General features: G+C 29.4%; 1 protein-coding gene across 1 annotated transcript; it reads right to left on the bottom strand.

The window, feature by feature from the left end:
• Positions 1 to 10,394: 10,394 nt before the first annotated feature.
• Positions 10,395 to 24,602, bottom strand: LOC110649790 (UPF0481 protein At3g47200). Its single transcript, XM_058146270.1, has 3 exons — positions 24,351 to 24,602; positions 24,013 to 24,072; positions 10,395 to 11,805 (listed from the first exon to the last, which is right to left on the bottom strand). Exon 3 carries the CDS (start codon positions 11,793 to 11,795, stop codon positions 10,437 to 10,439), a length of 1,359 nt encoding a protein of 452 aa, XP_058002253.1. The 5' UTR covers positions 11,796 to 11,805; positions 24,013 to 24,072; positions 24,351 to 24,602; the 3' UTR covers positions 10,395 to 10,436.
• Between the last annotated feature and the right edge of the window lie 3,273 nt (positions 24,603 to 27,875).

The following is a 27,875-nucleotide window of genomic DNA, read 5'->3' as shown; positions in this document are numbered from 1 at the left end:
AGATTTGACATATAATAATTTTATATAGTTAATTATATTAATTTTTGTAAATATTTAGTCTTTTAAATAATTTTAATTACATTTTTTGTATTTATTTAGCTAAAAGTTAATTTCTCTCTTTTTAATTAATATTTATTCTTTTTAGGAAAAATTATAAAAATTAGTGAAAGTTGGAGAGAAGTTGAAAATTGGGCAGAAAATCTTACCCCCAACCATGAGATTCACATGGCCAGTTGTTAGATTGAAGAAACAAGCATAGCTTCTTGTGGGATGAGTGTAGGGCACATGGCTAGCCATGAGAATGCATCCTACACACATGCCTAGCCATGAAATGGTCTTTGAGGGCATTTTCTCACCTAATGGTCTTGTGACAGCTTGCCAAGTGAAGGGAAAAAGTCAAATTAGAGTTAGTTAGAGATTTTCTATAGGAGAAGAGGCGAAGACCTTTTTTTTTTTAAAGAGCCCTCTTGGCATCCAAACACTCTAAAAAATTTCATTGTTGAGAAGAGCAAGAAATTAAAGAGGCTTTTCTTGGAGCATTTGGAGACTAGAGCAAGAGTTCTTCATCAAGCACACTTAAAGTGTATTTTTTTATTCTTTTCCTTTCTTTTATTTTATTTAAACTGATTTGTTAATTTGATATTTAGATTTACTTTTATTGATTTTGAGTTGATCCTTGAGAAAATGAGTGGCTAAATTCTTAAGCTAGGGATTTGATGTAGTTTGAATTAATTTAATCTCTAGATTTTGATCTAATTCTCTCTACTTTGCTAATAGTTGTTACTTTTGAGTTTAATGCTTTTGAGTATCTTGATCAAATACTTGAATGATGTTAGATTTATAATTTATGATTGGAAAATATGATTATGAGTTTGATTTGATAACAACTATCATAGATTTTAATTAAGAGTAGAAACTAAGATTGGGTCTGTGGGGTTTTGTTGAAATAGTCTTTTTCTTAATACTCTAATTAATTGAGTAATTCTTTATTTAGAAATAAGAATTAAATCTTTAATTAGAAGATTTGATGATGCCCGAAAGGGATTATTAAATGTTTTTTTATTATTAACCCTTACAAGAGTAGTTAAAATTGTTATTAAACAAAATTAATTGAGGTTAATTATTGGGTCAAGTGAAATTAATGTCCCTAACCACTTTTATTTGATTTTAAAACCAAAGTGTTTGTTGCTTTTTTTTAGTTAATTTCATTTTTAGCTCAATTTTAATTTCTTGAATTTAATCCAATTTGATAGTCTAAATATTAGTAAAATTAACATAGATTTTGGTAACTGAAGACAATCCTCGTGAGAACAATACTATTCTTACTTTTTATTACTTATATGAATCCGTGCACTTGCGGACACATATCAAATTTTTAGCGCCATTACCAAGGATTGGTGCTTTAATATCAAAATAGTTAATTTTATTATTAATCTGGACTTTTTTTTATTTTATTATTCTATATTGTTATCTTATTTTTCTTGTGAGTTATTTCATGATGTTTTATCAATAAGTACTCAAAAGTTTTGTTCAACAACACTCAGAACCATTCTATGCTGCTTGGGGAAAATTCAAGGAGATGGTAGAGAAATTCACAAATCATAATCTTCCTGATCATATTTTCATTCTCAGTTTCAATAATAGTTTGGATGATACTACAAGAAATTGGGTGGATAATGGAGCATGGCCAATTGGTGGTCACCTTCTACATAAAAGCCTTGAGGAAGCAATTCACTTACTAAATGATATGGCAGATTTTGACTACTATTGGCATTGGGATCCTTCACTACAGAGTTGGAGTCACCAATACCCTCCATATATCTCTCAACCTATTGCAACAGACCATTCAGTTGAGTGTCAGGAAGAAAAGAGTTCGACACTTGAAAAGATGGTTGCTTGAATGGAAAAAAAGAGTTAAACAAAAATTGGTGTTAGATTTTGATGAAAATAAATTGGTGAAACAAGATTTGGAGAATGGGGAAACTTTTTGGGAATATCAACTTTGATTTGAAAAGTCGAATTCAAAATTTGAAGAGTTAATAGCTCAGTTGCAAGAAACAATGAGAAATCTATCGGTGAAATAAAGTTTGGATAATGAGGGCACTTTATGGGAAAATGAGCATCAATTGGAAGAGAAAAATTCAAGATTTAAAGAGGTGTGTGCGCAATTGGAAAATCTTGATAGTCAATCTAGAGTAAAGAATGAGACTTTTGATAGTCCAATGGTACATAATGAGGTTTCACTCTATGATGATGAATCAAACACTAAAGGTGGGGAGAGTAAGTTAACATATGAAGAATCTTCATGGGAATTTGAGCCTCCAAAGGAAATAAAGCCTATAGTGGAATAACACAATTCTTATGAAGTTGAGGGTTCATTAGAAGAATTCCCACATGAAGAAGAGCCTCAAACAGAGCTGGTGGATGAAGAAGAATGTGAAACCATTGATGTGAACTCATTGATGGTACTACCACATACACCAACCGAAGATCCCTGCCTCCCAATGAGACCACCTTTTACAATGCTATGTCCTCACTGAGCTCAAGGAAAAATTGGAGTACTCTTCCCAAGCATATTAGTTAAAGCCGAGTGTTGTTCATGCTAAGCACATAATTTTTCCAAATATGATCAATCTTGAGGGTGTCTTAAACCAAGACTCAAAGGTAGTGTTACATGACAGCTACTATGGGCGGAGGCCTCTCTTTGATGAGCAATTATCCAAGTGGTTAAACTAAAGACCTAAAACAAGCACTTTTGGGAGGCAACCCACGCAAAAGATTTTGATATCCTTTCTTTTTGTCATTTCTTTTAAGTTTTGCTCATATTTAGTTGCATTTAATTTTAGTTAAAGTATTTCCCCAAATTTTAATTGGCATTGTCTTCTTTTGGTTATAGGTATAGAAGAAGAAAAAGAAAAAGAAAAAAATGATGCATGAGGTTCACAAGAAGGAGTAAAAGGTTAAGTTTGGTGAAGTAAAGGGAAAGGCACGCATCAAAGGGGAGTGATTCTACTCTTTTGTTGCCTTAATAAAATTCATTGTGTGCTTGATTTCATTGAAAATTAAATTATTGCTTTTGATGTGATATACTTAATTTTAATGTTGTTGCAACCTTATGCATATATTGTGCTTGATGGATATTTGTGAAGTTGAATGGTGCTATTTTATTAGGCAAATGTGAGGAAAATACAAATTTTGGTGTGTGGTTTTGTTTTAGTGTCATATTGGATTAGATCCCAATTTTGCATTGAATTGAAATGAAATAATTTTTTATAAGAAATAAACTTCATGGCTAGGTGTGAGTTAGTCATGTTAGGGCATGACTAGGTGTGAGTTAGTCATGTTAGGGCATGAAATTCATTGTTTAAAAGAAGTTGAATTTAAATTGCAAAAAAAAAAAAAAAATTCAAGAGAAACAGTAAAGGTCATGGCTTAATGGGAGTTTGTAAGAAATCACATGGTTACACATGAGCATTTCTATTCAATTGGAGTTGAAATTTTCCATTTTGTTTTCATTGGGCAATAAACTTCACGGTTTAGCATGGGATTGAGCCTTACTAGCATGCCTAGCCATGCATCATTTCATTTCATGCCATGAGATTTGGATTTCCTTTTTTTTTTTTTTTTCATTTCATGCACATTTGTGCATCTTTGGGTAGCAATGCTCATGGCTAGCCATGAGAAAGTCATTTCATGAAAAGATAGGCGCATGGCCAGTTGTGTAAGTGTCCATGGTCTCCCATGCGTATACCCTCATGCAAGCTAGGCACATGGCTAGTTTTGTGTTGCACCATGGCTACCCATGCGGTTCCTTTGATGCATAGTTGAATATTCTTGGGCAGCAAAAGCCATGGTTGGCCATGAGAAAGGTGCATTTCAAGCATGGTTAGCTGTGCACCACTTTTAGCACTTCATTCCTAGCCATGCGGTTCCAAAATTGTTATCTTTTGCATTATTTTTTTTTTATTTTCTCATGTGTTTTCATTGGTCAACTTCTTTTCACCTCAAACCATGTGATCCTATTTTGTCTTCTTATATATTTTCTCTTGCACACTATTGGTTCATAACACTTTTTTTTCTCCTCAAGACCAACACACACTTTTCTTTCCTCCTTCATACACATTTTCACTTTGCTCTATTTTAGTTTATATGTTGCACTTCTATATCCATGGCACATGTTTCTTTGTTTAGCTGTTGACGACAATGTCTTTGATAAGTTTGGGGGTACATATTTAATTTTATTTTTATTATTTTTGTTTTCTTTTTGTACATAATTTTTTTTTGTGAAATATGGTTGCAATTTTGATTAAGAAATTCAAAAGAAAATAATTTTGGCCATTGTTGTTTTTAATTATTTTAATTTGAGTTTGAGAGTTAAATCTGTAATTTAGTTATTTTATATTTGTGATGTGCTTAAATGAGATTCTATGCAATTGATGATTAATTTTGTTTCGTCAACCTTGCATATTTATTTTATTTTGTCTATGAAAATGAAATGTGGATAGTGTTTCTAGGAGATGAATTTGAAAAAAAAAAATAATGTGAGAATTAATTAATTACTGTGAGTGGAGCATACTTTGATTTTAATTGATATTCCTTCTTTTAATATATATAGTTGTACACAAAAAAAAGAGCAACAAAATAAAATTACTTAGTCTACTCTGCTGGTTCGAGTTGCAAGTAACCAAGAATATTTATGAGCCCCATGTTTATTTTTTAGTCAAACAACAGCTTGGATTATGAGTATGCAAAGCACCTTGAATTTGTGATTGCTGAGTAACCAGGTGCCTTCATGACCAATATCAGTATTCGCGTAAAAAGGCAAATGACGATTTAATGAAGAGTGCCAAAAGCTATTCTTAAAAAAAAATGTGTAAATAATTTGTAAATAAATAAAGAAATAAGGAGGGAATTGAAAATTAAGGTTTTTGCATGTTTTGATTCATGATGATTGGTTGATTTTTATTTCTATTTTGTTTTGTTTGTGCTTTTTGAATATCCTAGGAATACTATCTTATTAGTGGAAATAGACTGATGAAATTATATGTCTAGTTGGAGTGCAGAGTTTAATTGCTTTATTAAAAATTCAAAAGAAGTAAAATGATTATTAATTATATAGAGTTTCATTTGAGTATAAATAGATTGAAATGATTAAACTATGAAATTTAATTTTTGAATTTTTGATTGAGGTGATTAAATTATAGCATTTGGGTAAAATTGTTCTTTTCCGAGTCGATTTATAAAATTTGCAACCATGTTTGAAAATTTTTTTGTGTTATCAAATCTCTCATTTGTGCTTCATATGTTATTTTGCTTGAGGACAAGCAAAAACTCAAGTTTAGGGGTGTTTGACATATAGTAATTTTATAGAGTTAATTATATTAATTTTTGTAAATATTTAGTCTTTTAATTAATTTTAATTACATTTTTATAGTTTATTTAGCTAAAATTTAATTTCTCTCTTTTTAATTGATATTTGTTCTTTTTAGAAAAAAATTATAAAGATTGGTGAAAGTTGGAGAGAAGTTGAAAATATGGCAGAAAATCTCACCCCCAGCTATAAGATTCACATGGTCAGCTGTGAAATTGAAGAAACAAGCATGGCCTCTTGTGGGATGAGTGTAGGGCTCATGGCTAGCCATGAGAATGCATCCTACATGCATGGCTGGCCATGAGATAGTCTTTGAGGGCATTTTCTCACCCAATCGTCTTCTGACACCTCACCAAGTGAAATGGAAGAATCAAAATTAGAGTTACTTAGAGATTTTCTGAAGGAGAAGAGGAGAAGACATTTTTTTTTTTTTTTTTTTGTTAAGAGCTCTCTTAGCACCCAAACACTCTAGAAAATTTCATTGTTGAGAAGAGCAAGAAATTGGAGAGAGTTTTCTTGGAACATTTGGAGGTTAGAGTCACTTAGAGTTTATTCTTTTTATTCTTTTCTTTTCTTTTATTTAAACTCATTTATTAATTTGATGTTTGGATTTAATTTTATTGATTTTGAGTTGATACTTGAGAAAATGAATGGCTAAATTCTTAAGCTAGGGATTTGATATAGTTTGACTTTATTTAATCTCTAGATTTTGATCTAATTTTCTCTACTTTGCTAATAGTTATCACTTTTGAGTTTAATACTTTTGAGTATCTTGATCAAATAATTGAATGATGTTAGATTTATAATCTATGGTTCAAAAACATGGTCATGAGTTTGATTTGATAACAACTATCATAGACTTCAATTAAGAGTGAAAACTAAGATTGGGTTTATGGAGTTTTGTTGAAATAGTCTTTTTCTTATTATTCCAATTAATTAAGTAATTCTCTATTGGGAAATAGGAATTAATTCTTTAATTGGAAGATTTGATGATGCCTAGAAGGGATTATTAAATGTTTTTTATTATTAACCTTGCAAGAGTAGTTAAAATTGATTATTAGATAAAATTAATTGAGATTAATTTTTGAGTCAAGTGAAATCAATAAACCTAGCTACTTTTATTTGATTTTAAACCCAAAGTGTTCATTGCTTTTTTTAGTTAATTTTCAATATTAGTTAATTCCATTTGTAGCTCAATTTTTTTTAATTCAATTTAATTTGATAGTCTAAATATTAGTAAAATTAACATAAATTTTGGTAATTAAAGACAATCATCGTGGGAATGATGCTCTACTCACACTTTATTACTTATATAAATCCGTGCACTTGTGGATATGTATTAAGAGTGCTGGTCAAATTACATTTTAATTTATTTTAATATTGACTTATTTAAGTAATTAGATTATTTTACACATCAAAATGACTAATCAAGTAAATGTTGTAACTCAACCACTTACATTCACCCTTTAATTTTTATTCATTTCTAATGGGAGACTTAGATTCTCAAAAAAAAAAAAAAAAACATATTATACTCCATTTAGATTCGATCCCAAGCAAGGTAAAGGCAAGCGAACCATTCTTTCAATAAACAACTGAAGCTTTTGTATTAATCATGTTGTATGATGAATATTATCTTACCATGCTGAGATGCTTTCTCCCACATGAAGTTTGTGTGAAAGGTTTCCACTCTTATTGCATAGTATAGAATTAATAAATGAATGTTAATGGGATTCTGATTAAATTAAAATTATATTAAATTCTCATGGACTATGTTTTTTTTTTTTTTTTTTAAACTTCAAATTTTTTTTCTAGTATATTACTAGCTCAAATTTAACTCATTTGTGTAATACATTAATAAATCAAATTTAAATCTGATTCATTTATATATTAAAGGACTCAAGTTTAATAAAATAAGTTGGAGCTATTTTGGAGAAAAATTATCAAGCTCTCCTTTATTTACTTCATTTATATTCTTAAATTTAATCACTCGTAATACCCTGGCCGTTACACCTGCAATGGAGCCTATTGAGAATCAAGCATTATCATTATTTTAATATTAAAAATAATATTTTTAATTAATGTGAATTAATCACTGCATTTTTTTTTCAAAATTACTATTAAATTAATGGGATTTTTTTATTATTATTTTTTTAAAATTCAAATATACCTTACATTTTCAATAATCACTTCTAAATGATCTCACCTTCTGATAATAACCATACAATGTACTTTTATATTGAATTAGATCACACTTTTAATTTTTAAAATTTTGATATTTAAATACAATTTAATTCTTAAATTGATATTTTAATGGCCCAAAATTAATTAGAGTTAAGGAACGGATAAACTTAAGGTCCAAAATTCGAAACAAGCATAAAATGTATACCTTATGACTTATCCATATGCATATATCATTTGGCATTATGATTCATGTAACATAAAATATTTCCATTTGACCTAAAAATTTAGCAAATGCATTTCACATCTTTCACATAAACATGAACATAAATATATTGGCCATAGTAGGCCTGACATCATTCATTATCATACATCATTTATGTTATGTGGAAACAAAGTAAAACGTGGGCCTTACATTTCAAGTTCATAGTACCAACAGAATAGGCTCAGCCCACAAAATATGCATTAATACAAAATTCTTACTGGTAATGCATGGTACATAAAGATCGTCAAAATAATACGTATCAGAAAGGAGCTTCAACAAAAAGAGTGCATGCTTCATCATGCCCAAAATGTCACACATCAATCCTTTGAACTTAATGATCAAAATTTGCTGACTGCTCTCCTACTTCTTTCTAAAATCCACGTGATAGGGAACTGCCATCTTACTTCACGTCAGTATTAAGGTCCTAAAACCACTACTTGAATGTCTTAGGTGGCTCACCTGCCTTGGGTCCAGTAGCAAGGGCACAATGAACTAGGGGCAAGTCCCTGATTCGATCCTCCCTCCCTCATGTGCCTATCGACAACTGCCTCATTTATCACTAATTAATTTATTATATTTTTTACTATAATTTATCATATCAACTTAAAAAATTTTATACCAACACGATTGTATTTTAATTTTCATATTCAGAGGTCACAAGGACATTTTAATTTCAATTTTATTAAATTAAAGTGTATAATGAAATATTTTAAAAATTTAAGATGTAATGAGATTTTTTTAAAAAATTCAAGAATAAAATTATATATTTGATTTTAGAAATAATTAAAAAAATTTAAGATATTTTGATAATAACTTTTATTAAATAATAAAATTTAATTTGTAAAATTAAATATTCATATTTTTATACTATATTTATAGTATTTTATTTATAATATTTTTATTGACTAAAGTAATATATCTTAATAATTATTCTGTTATAATATTTTAATTGAAAAGTCCTATATTTTACTAATTTTATTTTCGTAAAATTTGTTCAAACTAACATTAATCAGAGTAAATACAGTAAAGGTAATTTGATATTCTCTTTCTTGCCTCTCTCATACCCCCACTTTCTTCCCTCTCAGATGAACTTTCTTTCTTGTCGTATACTAGAAAATTGAAACCATTTTCAGTTTAGATATTTTTATATTTACTTATATTTGGGCCTTGACGCTTATATTTTCTTAAAATATTCATCAGAACTCTACTGCACTTAAAGTGCCATAGTTAGCATATTCAGAAGCTAACTTCATCTCTATTTTGGATAGGAGAAGTGGTATTCGTTAATAATACAGAAGGCAGAACTAAATTTGATGAACTTAGATAGCAAATTAGCATTGGCATAAGCCGAAGGGGCTGGCAAAACCCATCTACTTGTTCTAGTTTCTTTTTATTCACTTGCTCAATTTTATACACATATCTGCAAACATACGAGCATATGAAAACCTCAAGCCTAGAGGTAGAGGTTCAGTTCACCAAATGTTCACTCTGCGTTTGTCAATTATATGCTAGTAGAATAACCTATATAATTTAGCATTTACAATTTTCTGGCGAGAGTTGAGAATCCCTTGATAGAAGGGGTGGAGCTACATGCATGTTTAAGAGTATCACACCTCTCCGCTGAAAAATTATATAATAAAATCGATATATGTATAATAGTTTTATTATAACTGTTAATTGTAGTGGGTCTCACCATAATTAATAATTATAATTAAATCGTTGTATGTATAATAATTATACAAAATAAAAATTTTCTCCCACCCCTTAAGTCTTTGAAATTAAAATTTTCTACTGCCCTAATTGCTCAAAAGTAGCATCAACTTAATTATATGTAGATCTTGTAAAAAAGAAAAGCTAATTGTAAAAAGAAAAAATCCCTTCGTGGAGAAACATTTTGTTAATCACCAAATATTATAATTTATAAATATAGTTGATTATTGTTATAGATGTTTATTAATATTTTTTCAATTTAATATTATGTAGAAATTAGTTGTAATAAATATACAATCAAGTGAAAGAAGTATTAGATTGATATTATTTTATAAATATCGATGAATGATATTGATGCTTATTGATATTTCACCAATAAAAAAATTTTTAAATTAAATACTTTTCATTATATAGATTGAATATAATTATAAAAAAAAATCAATAGAAATAAAATAAATGGTAAATCGTTAATAAAATTAAAATAATATATTTATAATTATTGTCTTTTTTAATCATTTTGCCTCTAACAATAACAATTTTAACTAAACACAAAATAAATAGTTTTTTTATTAACTATAATTTTTCATTTTATTATCAAACAGATAAGCACTTTTTCAAATAGTAATTTTATGATAAATAATTTTAAAACAGCAACAACATAATACATTAGCAATGCACTCTTAGAGGTCTCTTCACATAGACATCATGGATAGTGGATAACTATCCTTTGCTTTTGTATTTCTAAGTAGTGCTCTCTGATTTATACAATAATTCTCCACAAAGAAGTAACTCCAAGATCTACGATTGCACAAACTTGTAGTAATTCAGTCTCTCTCTCTTTTGAAACATTATCCCACTATGCCCCAGATATGCAGTCAAGAGGGATAAGGAAAGAGGTCTACGCATACCTATTTATTCATTATGGCAAACAGTCTGCAGCAGGGTAAAAATGAAGAGGAAGCCAGCAACAATCAGTGAGATGATCGCCCATGGAGGGGTGAATTCATTGCGAAAAATTGCCAGCAACCTAGGACACCCGCGGTGGCAATACTCATTCACTTGCTTACTAAGCTCAAGATAGTAGTAATCCTTGACATAAGCACCAGGGTAGATTGCCTTATTGAAGAAATTGGAGACATCCTCAGGATTCTTCCAGTTATCAAAAATTCCAGCCTCACAGAGTAAATCGAAGTCCATGGTACTGTTGATGAGGCATCCCATAAGTGCCACATAAGAAGTAATTCCATGGGGGCAGTTGCTCAAACACTGCTCCAAGCAGATTAAGTTCCGAAAGATAGCTTCTGTACCTTGTCGAAATTCAAGAGGGGGGATTTCCAGATAGCCATTTCGAAATGTTACCTGCAAAATGCTGTCAGCCTTTGATTTTCTTTTGAGTTTGACTCCGGCCTTCCGAAGAAATGTTGCAGGAGGAATGGGTTTCCACCCCCCATATGCTAATACATCATCTCTTTGCACAACTATATTTTGCCTTGTTTCTTCTTCAATTGGGGAAACCAGCCATATCCTCAAGAGGTCAAGAATATGCTTGGGTTGTTGGCTGGGTAGATTTCCCTTAGCTGGTACAAATGCAATTGGGAAAATTCGTTTAAGAAGTGCACTAACATGCCAAAGAAGTGGCTTGTCATTGATCCCACTGGTCCTATCAAAAATATCTTCAAGCACAAACCAGGGTATTTGGTTTTGTAGCAATATCAAGTCATGGTATAGAAACTGGAGCATATAAGAGAAAACCGGATCATCCGGATCCCTACGGTTCTGATCCTGGAACTTATGAAGCAATTCGATGATAAAGCAACCATCGAAAAATAGATACGGACGAATATAAAACTCTAGATGAAAATGTTGTGGATAACACTCCTGAACCTTCTGGCAAAACTCAGTAGATGAGGAGTACAAATTAGTTTTTGACAACTCCGTCAATGTAGCCTTGGGGTTCCTGTCTTTGGAAATGAGGTCTCGCGTATACAGTGTTCTCAATTTATCATTGGCGCTTAGCTTTGGACTGTCGTGATGCCGGGGCCCAATTGAGAATGCAATGGGAACATAGGCTTTTTGGTTTTGGCCACGAGGAATGTCAGGGATTTCGAAGATGCATACTGATCCTGTCGTTGTTATTGACATTGACAAACCTAGGCTCACAAGATTTTCAATATCCTTGGCGTTCGCACCATCATCATCATCCTCGTGAGCATTTTTTTTAAGCAATTGACAGATGCCACGTCGAAACTCATATTCATTTGCAATTTCCATATGAACTCAACTGTTTAAAAAATAAATGGATTTTTTAATAGTTGAATATAATTTGCACTATTCAACACAAATTTTCATATAATTTACTATTAAAATTATAATTCTTCATACAAATGATCTGTATTAAATGAAAATTAATATTGGTATGTATTATAAAAACCGTAAAAAAAAAATTAGAAGCTAATAACGTAAGACTTGGTAAGTGTGAAATAAACCACAATCAATTTCCCAATTCCTATCCCAAATCCCAACATACCCTTTAGTTTTTCTTTAAGTTTTCTCAAACTAATCAGTAATGACTATAAAGATCAAAATTTTGTAAGAAACAATTAAAGCAAATCAAGTAGAATAAGCATACAGGTAGAAAAACTTTGATCTAGAATGATGGTAGTAAAATGGCAATTACAATAATCCACAAATAACGGGGTCAGAAGAGGTGAAAGAAACCTCCCTAAAGCCATATGGGCAGGACAAGTATCCAAACTCTAGCACAACAGGTACACTCGAATACTTCATGGTGAGCAAAGATAGACTAGCCTAATGAGGTAGCAAATTAAAGGGTAAATTATCATATACTTCTGAGATTTACTGAAATCTATAATTTTATTTTTATATTTTTAAAATTAAATAATTTAGTCCTTCACTTTTTATGTTATGACATTCCATTCAATTTTTATCTAATTAACCATTAATTTTTACAAAATAACTAACATGCGATAAACTCATTTTATATAAGTATTTTAAGGTAGTTTTGTATCCATTTTGTCTTTTTAATTTAGTAATTTTATACTTTTAGTCTTTATTTTAGTTAATTTGTTAATTTTAGTTATTTTATATTTGATTTTTGAAATTTTGATGTTTTTAATAGGTTTTAATATGATTTGAAGGCAAAAAAGTACAAATGAGAGAAATTCAAAATGATTTGGAATCTTAAATTTATAAGAAAAGTGAAAAAAATATGCTTAATGGAACACGCTAGCTGAGATTTTCAAGAGCTTTAACATGCCTCATGTTGTAGGGCATGCATAGTTAAGAGTCAATGAATAGAAGTCCATATGGGGCATGTTGAAAATTATTGAATTCAACACAGGGCATGTTGGAATACGCTGATAGCATTTTTTACGTAAAAAAATCTTCATACCTCACATCTGTTATATCTTTTGTCTTTATCTCTTTTAGTCTATTCTACGGTGCACTTTTGGAGACATATAAATACATCTTTTTCTCATTTTAAGCTATAAGAAGGGATAAAAAGACAACTAAAAAAAAAAAAGAATAAGTAGAATAAAAGAAGAAGGAAGATGAAAGGACGCCAACTTTGGATTTCTTCTATAAGAGTGATGTTATAGCTAAGATTTTTAGAAATTTTGGGCTTTCTTCATATGGGTTTTTCTATTGTTCATCTTATTTTATGCTTCTTTTATTTATTTTATCATTTTCCATTGCAAAATACCATTATGTGTAATAACTTGAATTTTAAAATATAAATTTTATATTTTCTTTATATATAGTACTTAAATATTATTTTACTATTGTCTAACTAATTTATAATTTTGTAATACTTTCATTTATATATATATTTTTTAATGTTGTTTCTAAATATATTTTACAAATTATTTAATAGTATAATTTTAATTTAAATGATTAGTATTAAATATTAATATAAAATCAATTAACAAAATATATTATTTCATTATTGTTAACCTTGGTTCTAAGATTTGATTTAATTGTTATTAATTTGATTATTATTGTTATTATGATCAATATTATTTATTTTATATTTTATTTTATTATTTAATTATACATATATTTGTATTTTGGGATCCAATTGAAAGGAATTTTAGACTTAGTTGAAAAATATGGAAAAGATTAAGGGTTATTATGTAATTAAAAGTTAAAAAAAAAAAAAGAAAGAATCAAAAACTTTTTCTCTCTCCCCCTCCCTCTTTCTCTCCTCTCTCTCCCATAACCTTATTCCTCCCTCTCTTCTTATGGCCAGCGAGTCTTCAGCCACCAACAACGGCCGGGGAGGAGCCCCACCACCCAAGTGATGTTGGCGAGCTGCCTGTTGGCTGGAGGAGTAGCCAGCAGTAGCGCAAATGGAAGGATTTTCTCCTTTAACGCGTGCGCAGAGGAGGAATGTTCCAAGTGCCATTTTGGCTTCATTTGAAGTCCGATCAAGACGTGTTTGGTGGCGTTGGAAAGCATATTCCATGAGTTTTCTTTTGAGACCAATTTTGCAACATTTGGTGGTCAGATGAGTGAGATCATGAGAAGAGAAATTTCGAGTTTTCGTGACTTTCCAGCTAGATCTTGATCAAATGGTGATCAGTTTAGACGATCAGACCTGGGGATCATGATCTACACTCTTGAAGCTTCGTTTTGACACCAATTACGTCTTGATCAGAGATCAAATGGAGTAGATGCTCATCGAATGGCCTAAACTAAATCGGTTGATATCGAGCGATCAAAGTAGAATTTTGATGAACCGTCAGTGGATCTGTGACCAGTAACTTATGGGATCTCAGATATATACTCGGATCGATGATAGCTCAACAACTCCTGGGATCGAGTTTCCGACCTAATTTGGCTGTCTAGCTATCCGTCCCAAAACATAGTCAATATTGCAATCAATCCTAGCATTTTTAGATGTTCTGGACACGTTCCAAGTAGCAAAATTTGTAAAGGTAGTCCCCAACTCAAGTTGTGTAGTTTGTATCTTGATTTAGTTAACTGGTTAAATCTGTAAAATATTCCTGATTTAGTAAAATTAAGTAAAATGACTTTAATTAATGCAAGGACAATGTGGAGGACTTTCAAGAATATTTTTATAATTTTTGAAGTGCTAAAAATAATTATTTGGACTGCAAAAGAGTTAGGAATCCAAGCTGGAGTTTGGAAGATTGGACCTAGATTGGGTTTCATGTAAGCCCTAGATGGGCATTATAATTGTTATTGTGGGCCTGAAACCCTGTGTGTTATTGTTGCTGCGTTTTCTTACAGGAGGGTTAAGTTCAGTTATAGGAAAGATTCTGCCGAAATTTTGATAAGACCGTAGGAATTATTCTTGCTTCTTTAATTAAATTAATTAGTTAATTTTATAGATAAATTGATAGAGGTCATTGTGTCTGTATAGTTTATTGGTGCCGGCTCACCTTTCTTCTCTTCAGCCGGACCAATTGCAATCGAGTCGATCAGTTTGTGAGTTGGATATTGATTTCATTTGTAATTTCAATATTATTAATTTATATTCAAGGCATACTCATGCATTCACTTATATGTATGTATATAATTAGTTAGGCATGCTCCTTTGCTACATATGTTATTGAATTTGTTTATGGATGTTGCCTTAAGATAACTTGGAGCTCTGTATGTGTGTGTTAGTGTGAGTATGGCATGGATATGGATATGGATAGGATAAGTAGTCATGGCTGAAACTTAACTCACTGAGACCCGATCCTTATATATGGATAAGTCGAGGTGAGCACAACTTTGAGTTGATCTCGTTGGCCCCCGCACATGGATTATTACCGGCTTGAGTTAACCTCAGTGGCAGGTATTGGATTAAGAGAACTGTATAGGGGATCAGCTCCCATATATGTATTGATGTGACACATGGGTGCATGCGTGCTCCAAATTATCTTTTGTGCAAATATTGATTGAATTGTTTGAACTATGTGAACGTGTTGCATTTCATACATAGGAATACATTAGATTTAGGTAATTATAGGAATTATATTTAAAATCAATATCTTATTCTCTAAGTTAAACGTTCATTCCTATTCAAATATTTTTCCCATGTTGCAGGAGGAGCGAGTTTATTTTCAAGTCTAATCTATATTTTCCTCCACAGATTATAATGCTTATTAGTGTAATAGTTTTTATTGTGTCCATTTATTTTTTTTATTTATTTATCTATTTGTCTGATTATTAAAACTCCGCCGTGACACTAGTTTATGAATATATTATATTAATTAATGATATTAAATGATGCATCATGATGTGTATCAGAGTTGAGCTAGACTCTCCTAGTAGTAAATTTTTAATAGTTATCGGGTTGGGTTAGCCTAAATAAATTTATAATATTTTATTTTATTTTATTTACTTGTTAGGCCTTAATATTGATCCTGGTTATGGGTTTGTGAATAGTAAGGCTTATTATGAGCCTCAGAGGCTTACTATGAGTCTCAGAGATTTTATATCGGTCCAGGTCCTAGTGCCGGTTCGGCCCATTGAATCAGATCGTGACATTATGAGTGAGTAGATTTTTCAAGATTTCAGAGTTGGGTTGCAATGTTTTGAATTAATTTGTGGATTAGGATAGGTTTTATTCAAATTTATGATATTTATGAGTTTTGATTCATCTTCTTGTGTACTTTATTGACTTACCTAGTATTTGATCCCATTGGGTATAGTTTTTAATCTTTGATTGGAGGACTGAGAGGTGAAAATCATTGATAGATAAACAAAGTTTTGAACTTAATTACCTAGTTTTAGAGGTAAACTAGGAATTAATAGGATTTATTGGTTGATTAAAAAGCTTAATGGGTTTTAGGTAGATTAAACATCGTACGAGAGTAGGGTTTGATTTTCGTAAAACACTCTTTGGTTTGCTTGAGAAATAAATCAAAGGAGATTAGAATTAGCTACCTTCAAACCATGGATTTTCTTAAAAATTTGACGAACCTAGCCAAATTCTATTTGGTTTAAAGGATGAATCATAACTCTGGAATCACTTTTATCATTAATCGACTTTTGTTCTTACTTACCCATTGTTAATTTAGTTAAATTTTACTTAGTTAATAATTCATTTATGTTACCCATTGCTTATTTTCTTTATTTTTTAATTAAATTGTTGCATTTAGTTAATTTAATTCTTCTATAATTCTTCATTAGTCTAAATAATTAAAATAATCATAGTTTAGTACTTTAACACAATTTTTCATGGGAGCAATACTCTACTCATTATTCTATTACTTTATACGACCTGTGCACTTACAGATTTATTGAATCAACATGCCTTTAACACTATTTCCAATATAAAACAATTAAGTCTCTAAGGTTTATTTTATTAACAAAATAGTATCTTGATTTACATTTTATATTTAAATAATTAATATATTTTGTATTTAAATAATTATATACATTGTATTTAAAATATAATATATTTATGACTAAAATATAACAAATATAATTTTTTTATTAAAATCTTCTACATGTATCATGTCTCAAAATTAATATTAAAAAAGAAAATCCAATCATATTAATTATTTTTAAATGCCAATTACTCTAATTTAATTATTACTTAAAAAAATAAATTTTCATACTATATAGTGACAAATTATAACTTTAAAAGAAAATATAAAGAAAAGAAAAGGCCATCATATAAACTATTTTTTATTTATACAACAATTCATTTTTATATTGTCTAATGTATTAATTTGTTTAACATAATAAAGATGAAAATGAATTATTATGTAAATAAAAGATAATTTATTAATTATTTCAACATGAAATATATTTAATTATTGGTTTTACCAAATTCTTAAATATAATAAATATAAATATATTATAGATATATAAAACATTCAAATAAATAAAAATAAAATATTTAAATGTATAAAATATATTTACTATCTCCAAGTATATTTTAAATATAATGTATCTTTAATATATTTTTTATTCATTATATTTAAAATAACGTTTAAATTTTAAATATATTTTGTTTTTATTATATATAATAAGTATAGTTTATAAGATAATATATTTATATATTTTCAATATAGTTATAATAAATATAGTTAATATATAGTTAATAAAATGATCTAATCACATTAATCTTTTTTTAAAATGTCAAATCATACTAATTTTGATTATTACTTAGAAACTATAATTTTAAATTAGATATTATCTTTTATTTACCTAACAATTCAATTTTTTATCTTTATGATATTGACCAAATTAATATATTTAGAATATAAAAATGGATTATAAATTTCAAAAGAATTTTATATTTAAATAATTATATATAATAGATATAGTTAATAAAAAATTTGGCAATAATTACTAAAGTTTATATATTTAATTATTTTATATTTTATATATTTAAATTTAAATATCATATTTAAAATATATTTTCTATAATATTTTCAGAATATAATAATTATTATAAAACAAATATTAAATTTTATATATATATATATATATATATATATATATATATATATATATATATATATATATCAAAGAAAGAGGACTGGAGGGGGACAGCACAAAAATTCTAGAGAGTTTTAACGGCACTTGGTTTTCGATCAAGGAGGAAGGGAGATTAATGTAACACCCCTATATTCATCAGTTTTGTACAGTCTACTGTTCCGGCGACTGATGTCTGTTCGGACAGTCAGGATGTTTAGAACTATAATTAAGTCACCTAGAAAAGTCATAAATAAAAATAAATAGCAATTACATGAAGGTAAAAAGGGAATAAAGAAAATAAAGCATAATGGGTTAAATGAGCCAAGGCCACAGTGATGGGTGACCTAACCGGAAAGTGACTGCGAGATCAGTTCCTACCCAAAATTCGTGTGGGACCCTGTGACACCCCAAGCCTAAGGATTATTGCGAAGTTAATGGAACTATGAAAACCACAAAAAAGAATTGAGAACAAGCTCAAATAATTGAAACAAAGTTTCGAAAGCAATTTAGCACTGTTGGAAAAATGGATCAGACCGGTAAGGGCAATTCGGTCAATTCACCCTTAGAGATGACTACTGGCCTAAATGTCCATTAAAATGTAGGAAATTAAAACTATGAAAAACATATTAGAAATGAAGAGTTTGCTGGAAAAAGAAAGGAAAAGAAATTTAATTTAAAAGGAATTATGACATCATCATGGTGATGCAAGCATGACTTTATTAAGAATTTTATTTTAAATTATGAAAATTAAGAGATAAATATAAATAATAGAAATACAAATTAAAAATGCAAAAAGTGGTCTTCTTCAACCTTCCTTTGCTGTCCCTCTCTCATCCTCTCTTTTCTCCATTTTCAAGCTCACCCAAGCTTGAATCCCCATTTTTCTTCCATAAAATTTCCAATTAAATTGTAGAAAACCTCTAATCAATCGTCAAAGTGAAGATTTGGAGAAAAAGAAACAAGAAAAAAATGAAGGATCTTTAGAGTGAAAAAGCTCTATGAAAGCTAAGTTTCTTCCCAAGTTAAATTAGTGTGTAGTCATTTGAATTGAGTTGAATTATAAAGAAATAGCATGTAAAATTGATGAAATTATGTAGGAGACACAAGTGTGAATTTCAGCCAGCCATGGGTATGGTGGAAATTGATGGTGTTTATTTAAATTAAACATGAAGTAAAGCTTAAATAATGTGGTATGTATGGTTAGTATGCTAAGTTACCTAAAATTTCATGGAATAGGAAGAAATTAGGGTTATGGAGAATTAGGGTTTTGATGTAAATTGGGGCTTTTGAGAATTATTGACCAATTGATGTGGTAATACTTAATTTTGGGCAATTGGTGTGTTTATGAATGTGAATTGATGGTAAGAATTGAGATAGGTTATGAATGTGGTAAGGTTGAATTCTGGCAGCTTGACCCTTGCCCATTTAGATGGCTAGAACTAGAATTTTGTTACTCCAATTGGTGTGAGGCCAATTGAAGATGAAAATTAAGACCCAAAGCAACAATTTTTATGCAGAAATCCTGCCCTAAAACAGACCACAAGTTGGTCTAAAAATTAGTTAAATCCGAAATAGGTACCCTGCCACTGGGCAAAACTGACTATATGAATAGTACATGTTCAAATGGTCAGAACTTGGTGTAGAAAGGTCCAAATGACCTGATTTTTATACCATTAGAAAGCTATGACATAGTAGAACAACTTTCATGAAGAAACCAAACCCAAATTCTGACCATAACCAAATTAAATTACCAACCAAAATTAGTTCACTAAAACTGTCATAACCCTAAACTTACCCAGAAATCTGAAATTTGGCCACTCCGGCCAATGATGGTTAAATGGCCATAACTTGAGCTACAAAACTCTAAATGGAGTGATTCAAAAAGAGAATTAAAGCTAAGACAATAAAGAACAACTTTGATGAAGGAAAGTTGGCCAAATTGCCACTGTAGAAAGTCCAATGGAATAGTAAAACTAAGTGACCCAAAACTGAAATTTTAGAACTTCATTTAAGGAGTTTGGAATTCCAATTGGCAATCAATGCCAACATAATTGTAATCCAAAATGTGGTATGTGAGTGTAATTAAAACTAGTATACCCCTTAAGTATGAAAAAGTCAACATTTTGACTTGAATAGTAACGTGAATAGTAATCACAAATACATCAATTGCAAAGAACTCAAAAGTTATAAATTTTAGTGGATAAATTAAGTGTACAAAATTTAATTGTTGAATTTATTAGTTAGAAATAAATTGAATAGATATTGAAACACTTTGACTATATGTTTTAGTGGGAAAGGAGCCTCTAAGGAAGGAGGAGGAATTAAACTAAGTCAAGCCTAGATAAGAGGTTTGTGCACAACTAGCCTATTTTTATGTTTTAAATTTATAATGGGTTTTTATGAATTTGATAATTGTTTTTTCTCTTGTGTACAAGAAGCTTTAATTTATTGAATGACTTTGTATGATTTGATTATATTTTCTCCTATGCATTTAAGGATTTGTTGCATGGTATTGAGAATGATAAAATTGTGAATTGTACATTTGAAGTATTGTCAACCTTGTGCATGAATTTACAATAATTAAATATATTTAGTAATTTGTAAATACTTTTGTGAATAGAAATTATTTTGAATATGATTTAAAACCACAGTCGGTATGGCAATGTGATTGAATTCCTCATTGGCTTGTCTAATTGGATGAATTGAATTCCCTCTCTGGCTGAAGTGTTGAGGTGTGTGCAATTGAGAAAGAATTGAATGAGTACTCATATATTGTGCTAGTTAGCCTTAGTATTCCTCATTAGCCTTTGGCTATTGGGATGAATTGGCTTTGTCGTAGTGTATAACCTGATATTGTCTAAGCTGTGTGAATGTTTTCCACATCCTTAAATTATGCATACTTGATAAAATGTGATTGAAACAAATTTTGTTAGTGGTTGGGAAATGATATATTGTTTCATGATTCAAGAAAAATATAAATATTTCAATTGCTTTATTATGAATTGGATAAATTGTTATTACTCGATCAAACGCTATTCATCAAATAATTTGTGTGATTGGAACTATCGATTTTGATTTTATGGGTTTTGAAGAATTTAAATATTTTGAGCCTTTTTGCTGTGGTTTGTAGGGCTGAGCATAATACGGTTCAAACCGAAAAACCGAACCGAATCGATTCAATTCGATTCAATCGGTTCGGTTTTAAAAGTTAATCGGTTCGGTTCGGTTTTAATTTATAAAAATTTCGATTATTTCGGTTCGATTCGGTTTAGAAGATAAAAAAATCGGTTAAACCAAACCGAACCGAATAGTGATTTATATAGTCAAATCGAACTAAATCGAACCGAATCGATTTTTGAATTAATTTATTTTTATAGAAAATTTATGAATTATATTTAATTATATATATATTAATTATTTAATTTCATTGATTAATGGTTATTAGGTTCAAACCAAAGTTAAAATTAGACCAAATAACTTGAAAATCAAGTCTAAATTAAAAAATCAATCAAAAATCAAACCGATCGGTTTAAACCAAACCGAACCGAATTAAAGCGGTTCGGTTTGATTCGGTTTTTCACTAATTTCGGTTTGGTTCGGTTTCTAAAATTGGCGGTTCGGTTTTGATAATTTAATTCGGTTTGGTTCGGTTCGGTTCGGTTTGAACCGATTGCTCACCCCTAGTGGTTTGTCAAGGTATATTTTGTATTAAATTTTAACTTAATTGTTGTGCACCACTGAGTTCACCGCTCAGCGATAGCTTTGTATGCTGTAGCAGGTGAAAGAAAAAATATAACAGCTGAGTGAGGCCACTTGAAGCAGTGGATTGAAGTTGTTTAAAGGTATAGCCTAGGTATACCCTTATATATTAAATTTTGGTGTAATCATGTAATTATATGTATGTAGCCACATTCGACCAGTTGTACAGAAACACTTGTAATATTATTTTGGGATCGTAATCAAATGAAAAGAAAATTTTTGTACTATTATTTAGGGACATAAGTATGTAAATTTCTTTTGTAATGTAAATTTTGTTGCCTCAAAGAATGTAAATATTTAAGTTTCTTTCTGAGCATTGTACATAATGAATTATTTTCTTTATGATGGGATTTGGTTGTGTTGCTTTAAATGAAGTTTTAGCTGAAATAAATTATAGGAAGTGTTTTTCTACAGGGTTTTAAAGAATTGTTTTTTAAATTTTTAGCCAGCACTCTGTCGAAATTTTTGTAAAATTTTTAAATGTTAAATTAATGTCAAATAAAGTTTATGGCATTATCGCAAAATTAAAAAAAAAATGCTTAATTATTCCTAAAAAGATTTATGACAGATATTGGATTTCAAAATACTCAGTTTAAATTTTTATCACCACGGTAGACTTAAAAACAAAATTGTTCTGCCAAAATCTCTTGTAGTATATTTAATAGATTATCGGTGAGCGACGTATGGTAATTTATTACGTATACTATGAGATCATGTTACATCTTATGGAGGGGTAAGGTGTGACAATTAAAGCGGGGAGATTGAAGAGAAGACTCACTTGATTTGCAATTATTTAGAGTTTATATCTCTTCTTCCTTGTTTATTTTGAATTTAATTTTAGAACTCATTGTCCAAATGATTCTATTTTTATTGAATTAAACTTGGATTTGATTCTTTGATCATGAGGAGCTAAATATATTTTTACGGTATCTAATGTAGCTTGGTTATAATTTCAATTTCAAAGATTTCGTATTAGTTTTCTTTATTAATGTAATTATTTATTATTTGAACTTAATGCTTTTGGGTATCAATTTTTGTTATATTTGATTGATTTCAATTCATAACTAGTATTGGGAGGAAAAGTTGTGGATTTGTGAGTGATAATAAACATAATAGGAATAATTACTAGAGCGGGAGTAGAAAATTTTGACTTGTAATGGTTAAAAAATTAATTGGTGTTTATTTTACTATTGAGAGATAGATTATAAATTTTAATTAATATTTTTAAATAAGTCTTGGGAGGGATTATTAAACAAATTAGGATTATTGCATTAATAATTAAATTTAGATTGCTAAACAAAATAACTGGAATTGACAATTTGATCAAGCGATATCAGGTATATCCTAGTGCTTTATTAATTGAATTTTGACCTAACTTTTTTTTGTGATCTTTAGGGTTAATTTTAGTTTTTATTTAAATTTATTTTCTATTCTTATCCAATTTCGATAATTTAGATATTAGTAGAATTAGCACATATTTTCATACTTAAACCCAGTTCTCGTGGTTTTAACATTCTTCTTACTACTGTATTATTTTGCATACTTGCAAAATAAACTATCAAAAATCAATGCCAAACAAGCATTAAATGGAGTTAAGGATATTTTATGTATTTTTACAAAAAATTAATGGTAAATTTGATGGAAATTGGACGTGCGTGTGTATATATATATATAACTTATTTATAAAATATAATTTATTATATTTTCATTAGTTTTTATTAATTAATTATTCAATTGTTTTAAATTATAATTAATTTTTTAATTTTCTAATTATGTGTATGTAAGTTATAAATTATTTAATAGTTACTCTCTTCGTACTATAATAAGTAGTCGTTAATATAAGGTAAGTTATAATATATTAACATATATTTATTATATATACTTGTAATTTTATATAGTACATATATATATATATATAATTTTTTTTCCACTTTGTTTATGTTTTTTTCATATAACTAATATTACTTTTAAGAATAATATTGATATTAGTAAATAAAGATAATATTTGAATATATTACATTTTTTTAATATATTAAGAGGATATAATAAAATTTTAATATTTAAAATGATAAAGTAATTACATGATTAAATCAATTTCAAATGATTTTATATCTTTAATTAATATTTTTATTATATTACTATAATTTTATTAAGGTACACAAAAATTGAACAGAAACTGAGAAGAAAAATGAAAATATGAACATTAGGCGAAGAAGAAGAGAAAAGGAACACATAGAGAAAATATCATGTGCCATGATAATACCTTGTTCTTTTGTTTAATCTTCTTTGCTCTTGTCTATAGATCACTCTTACAGGCACAGTTCTGTTCATAAAAGGGGGAACAAAATAAAAGATAACTACTTGAAATGTGAAAAAAAAAAAAAAAAAAAAAGGCAATGAAACAACTTGCGTTGATGCTGTTTGTGTGATAATAAAGATTTGAACCTCAAATATTCCATTTCCAAGCAATTTGAAAAGCCAAACGTGATATCGTTGGATGGCGCAGAGCATGATCATTTAATAGAACTGATATTGTAAAATCCAATGTAATTTGAAAAACAATGAAATTGACCCATACCAAATGGAGCAAAATTCACTTACTGCAGACATCAGTTGGCAGTAGAGGACAAAGGGGATGATGTTTCCAAGCTGAAGGTAACTGGAAGTGTGGTCTCAGATGGAGTGAAAATTCACTTACTAGAGAGGTCTGTTGTAGTAGAGGACAAAGGGGATGATGTTTCCAAGCTGAAGGTAACTGGAAGTGTGGTCTCAGATGGAGTGAAAATTCACTTGCCAGAGAGGTCTGATGCCCTAGAGGACAAGGGGATGATGATGTTTCCACTTTCGAAGTTGGAGATAGCTGGAAAAGTGGTCATTGGATAATTATTAATTACTGACTCATTGACTAGGAATAATAGTGTGTGTATATTATTCCGAGTGTGTGTATATTATTCCTAGTCAATGAGTCGATAATAAATTTTAAAATTTTTAAAAATATTTTTAAATATTAATTAAAATAATTAAAATATTTATAATTTTTTAAACTAAATATTAATTTTTAATAGATTCAATTAGTAGAGTGACAAAAGGAGAATATAGAAATGTAAAAAAAAAAATACGAAAGGAAAAAAAATGTTCTTTTCCACTTGATATACTTTGTTTTTGTCTTTAAATTTAATCACTGGTAATACTCGGACAGTTACACCTACAGAGAAGCCTCTTGGGAATCAACCATTATTATTATTATTATTATTAAAAATAAATTATTATAATCAATGTGAATTAATTACTGCTTTTTTAAAAATTATTATTAAATTAATGGGAATTTTTTTATTATTTTATTAAAATTCGAATGTACCTTATATTTTGTAATAACTTTTAAATGATATCACCTTCTCATAATAATCATAAAATCTTAAATTACACTTTAATTTGTGAGTTTTGACATTTAAATATAATTTAATTTTTAAATTGTTATTGTAACAACTAAAAATCGTGCCGGTGCTAAGAACAAACAAGCTTCAGGCACTAGAATCCAGGTTTATTGGTTTTGGTCTCTGCTGTGTATCGTCTTTATATTGAGGTTTTTCAAATTTTTTTCACTTAGCATGCCGTTGCTTAGATTGTGTGTTTTTGGGTGATTTATTGTTTAGAGTTTAGGTGATGATATGCATGCTAAGTTTTTCATGAATTTAATAAAAATTATTTGTTTATAAAATTAAAAAAAAAAAAAAAACACTAGAATCTAGAACAAACCTAAAATTTATACCTTATGACTTATCCATACCTCATATGCATATATCATTTAGTATTGTGATTCATGCAATGCAAAACATTTCCATTTGACCCACAAATTTATCAAATGCATTCCACATCTTTCACATTAACATATTGGTCATAGCAGGCTTGACATCATAAGCATTCATTATCATGTAACATTATTGTCATGTGGAAGCAAAGTAAAACATGGTTCTTACATTTCAAGTTCATAGTACCAACAAAATAGGCTTAGCCTACAAAATATACATTAATGCAAAATTCTTGGTGGCAAAGCACAACATAAAAAGATTATCAAAACAATGTCTAAAGAATGAGCTTCAACGACTACATACTTATCATACCCAAAAGTGGCACATCAAATCTTGGAGCTCAATGTGTAAAATCTGTTGATTGCTCTCTTGCTCTTTGTCATGAAAGGATAGACAGAAAAAGGTAGTCAGATGACTAGCCTCAATGAGTAGAAAAACTACAAAGGGAAATAAATAAACATTAAAATAAAGGCTAATTGGACAAAAAACATTAAACTTTTATGTCATTTTGTAATTTTATCATAAGGTTTCAATTTTGAATTAGCTATCATAATGTTTCACATTAGGTGTGTTATATCCAAAATTTAAAATCAACTCCTGAAATTTGAATTTTCTTGAATGTAATATTATCATATGCAGAATATACATCCTTTCAAAACAATGATTAGATCTCTTGTTCTTTATGCAATTTCTTTGAATTTCAGGAGTTGATTTTAAAATTCGAATATTACAACCAATGTGGAATTTTAGTATACCTAATCAAAGATTAAAACCTTAGGATAAAATTGTAAAGTCATGTGAAGGTTTGGTGTTTTTGGTCCAGTTGGCCTTAAATAAATTCAAACACATGAAACGTAGCATACACATGATTTACACAACAAAACCAAAGTCAATTATGGTAGGCATATCACTGGTGATCCCTCATAACATAACATTCATTAACCATGGTGCCAAGAGCATAGTTAAAGGTTGTGACACGACTTTCTCTTAACATAACATAATTCTAGGTGCCCAAGCATAAAATAAGCCTCTTGAGGACTTTTCCTTAACATAACATAACTTGCTGGGAGCTTAGTCAGAGGCTTCTGTTAACCTTCCATAATATATCATAACATACCATATGAGAATCAATGGGTTATCCATGATCTACCACACAACACAAGTAATAAATGCAGAACTTTTGTGATCATGAAAACACAATAGATTATGCATAATTTATGCACCTACATAGTTATTATAGTAGTTTCCATGATGCATGAGCATGTATGCATATAAAATGTCTATTTAGAAAAATTTTAAAAATGTAGTTTCTATTCACCTCTAATATGCTATTTCACTTACTTCTAGACACACTTTAACCTTAGTTCAGGTCCTTGATAGTCTAATTCCAAGTCCACAAGAAAAGTTTGAAAAGGTCTATAAGTATAAGGTTTTGAACAAAAAGTATAGAAATTGGAATTGCAGTTAGGCCAACTTTCTATGGTTGAAAGTGACATGCACTGTTTACGTATTTCAACTACCAAAAGTCCAATTTCGTAGCTAAACCTAGGTTTTCCATAATGTTTCTTCCGATTCAAAACTTTGATTTTTACTCTCCAAACTCGACAACAGCCCTTAACAGTCCATTCTCAACTTTTTTAGTCATTCTAGGTATTAAATATCATATATAAACTCTAAACAACCTAAAATTAATAATTATTACTTAAGATTCAAAAGATTACAAACCCTAACATTCTCCAAATCAATCCAACCAAACTTAACAACTTTAAACTCTAAAATTTACTTTCAATCATCTAAAGAGAGTTTCCAATAGCCAAAAGAAACCAAGAAAGGAAAGATTCTTACAAAAAATCCAAAAGTTAGCAAATAGGAAGGATTCCTAAACTCTTTCTTCAACTTCTTTTAGGAAGAAGGGAGGGAAAAGAGTTTATGGCACTTGAAATGGGTTTTAAAATCTCTAATGTGTGGAAGAGGATTGGAGGGTGAGGAAATGAGAAGGAAAATGAGGGAAAATGAGAGAAGAGTTGATAGAAAAGAGAGAGTAAAATTGGGTAGAAAAGAAGGCAGAATAAGGCTCTAGAATTGTCAAGCCTTATATACCCCTATATAAGGACTTTTGGCAGCTAAATTTAAGTTTTTGTAACACCCTCACTGTAGGTAGTCTGTATGTTCTACTGTTTCAACGACTAACATCTGTTCGGACAGCTAAAATGTCTGGAACTACACTTAAACTAGGGAGAGGAGACATAAATTGATGAAATAAAGACTAAGAAATATTAAAGGAAAATAAAAGAAATGAAATGTAACTAGGTTAAAG

This window comes from Hevea brasiliensis, chromosome 4 (genome assembly GCF_030052815.1).
Source record: "Hevea brasiliensis isolate MT/VB/25A 57/8 chromosome 4, ASM3005281v1, whole genome shotgun sequence".
In the NCBI taxonomy this organism is placed as follows: domain Eukaryota; kingdom Viridiplantae; phylum Streptophyta; class Magnoliopsida; order Malpighiales; family Euphorbiaceae; genus Hevea; species Hevea brasiliensis.
This window is presented reverse-complemented; position numbering and strand designations above follow the sequence as displayed.

Bases quoted from the DNA above. Each gene is read 5' to 3' on its own strand.
- LOC110649790 (XM_058146270.1), bottom strand. From the start codon at position 11,795: ATGGAAATTGCAAATGAATATGAGTTTCGACGTGGCATCTGTCAATTG.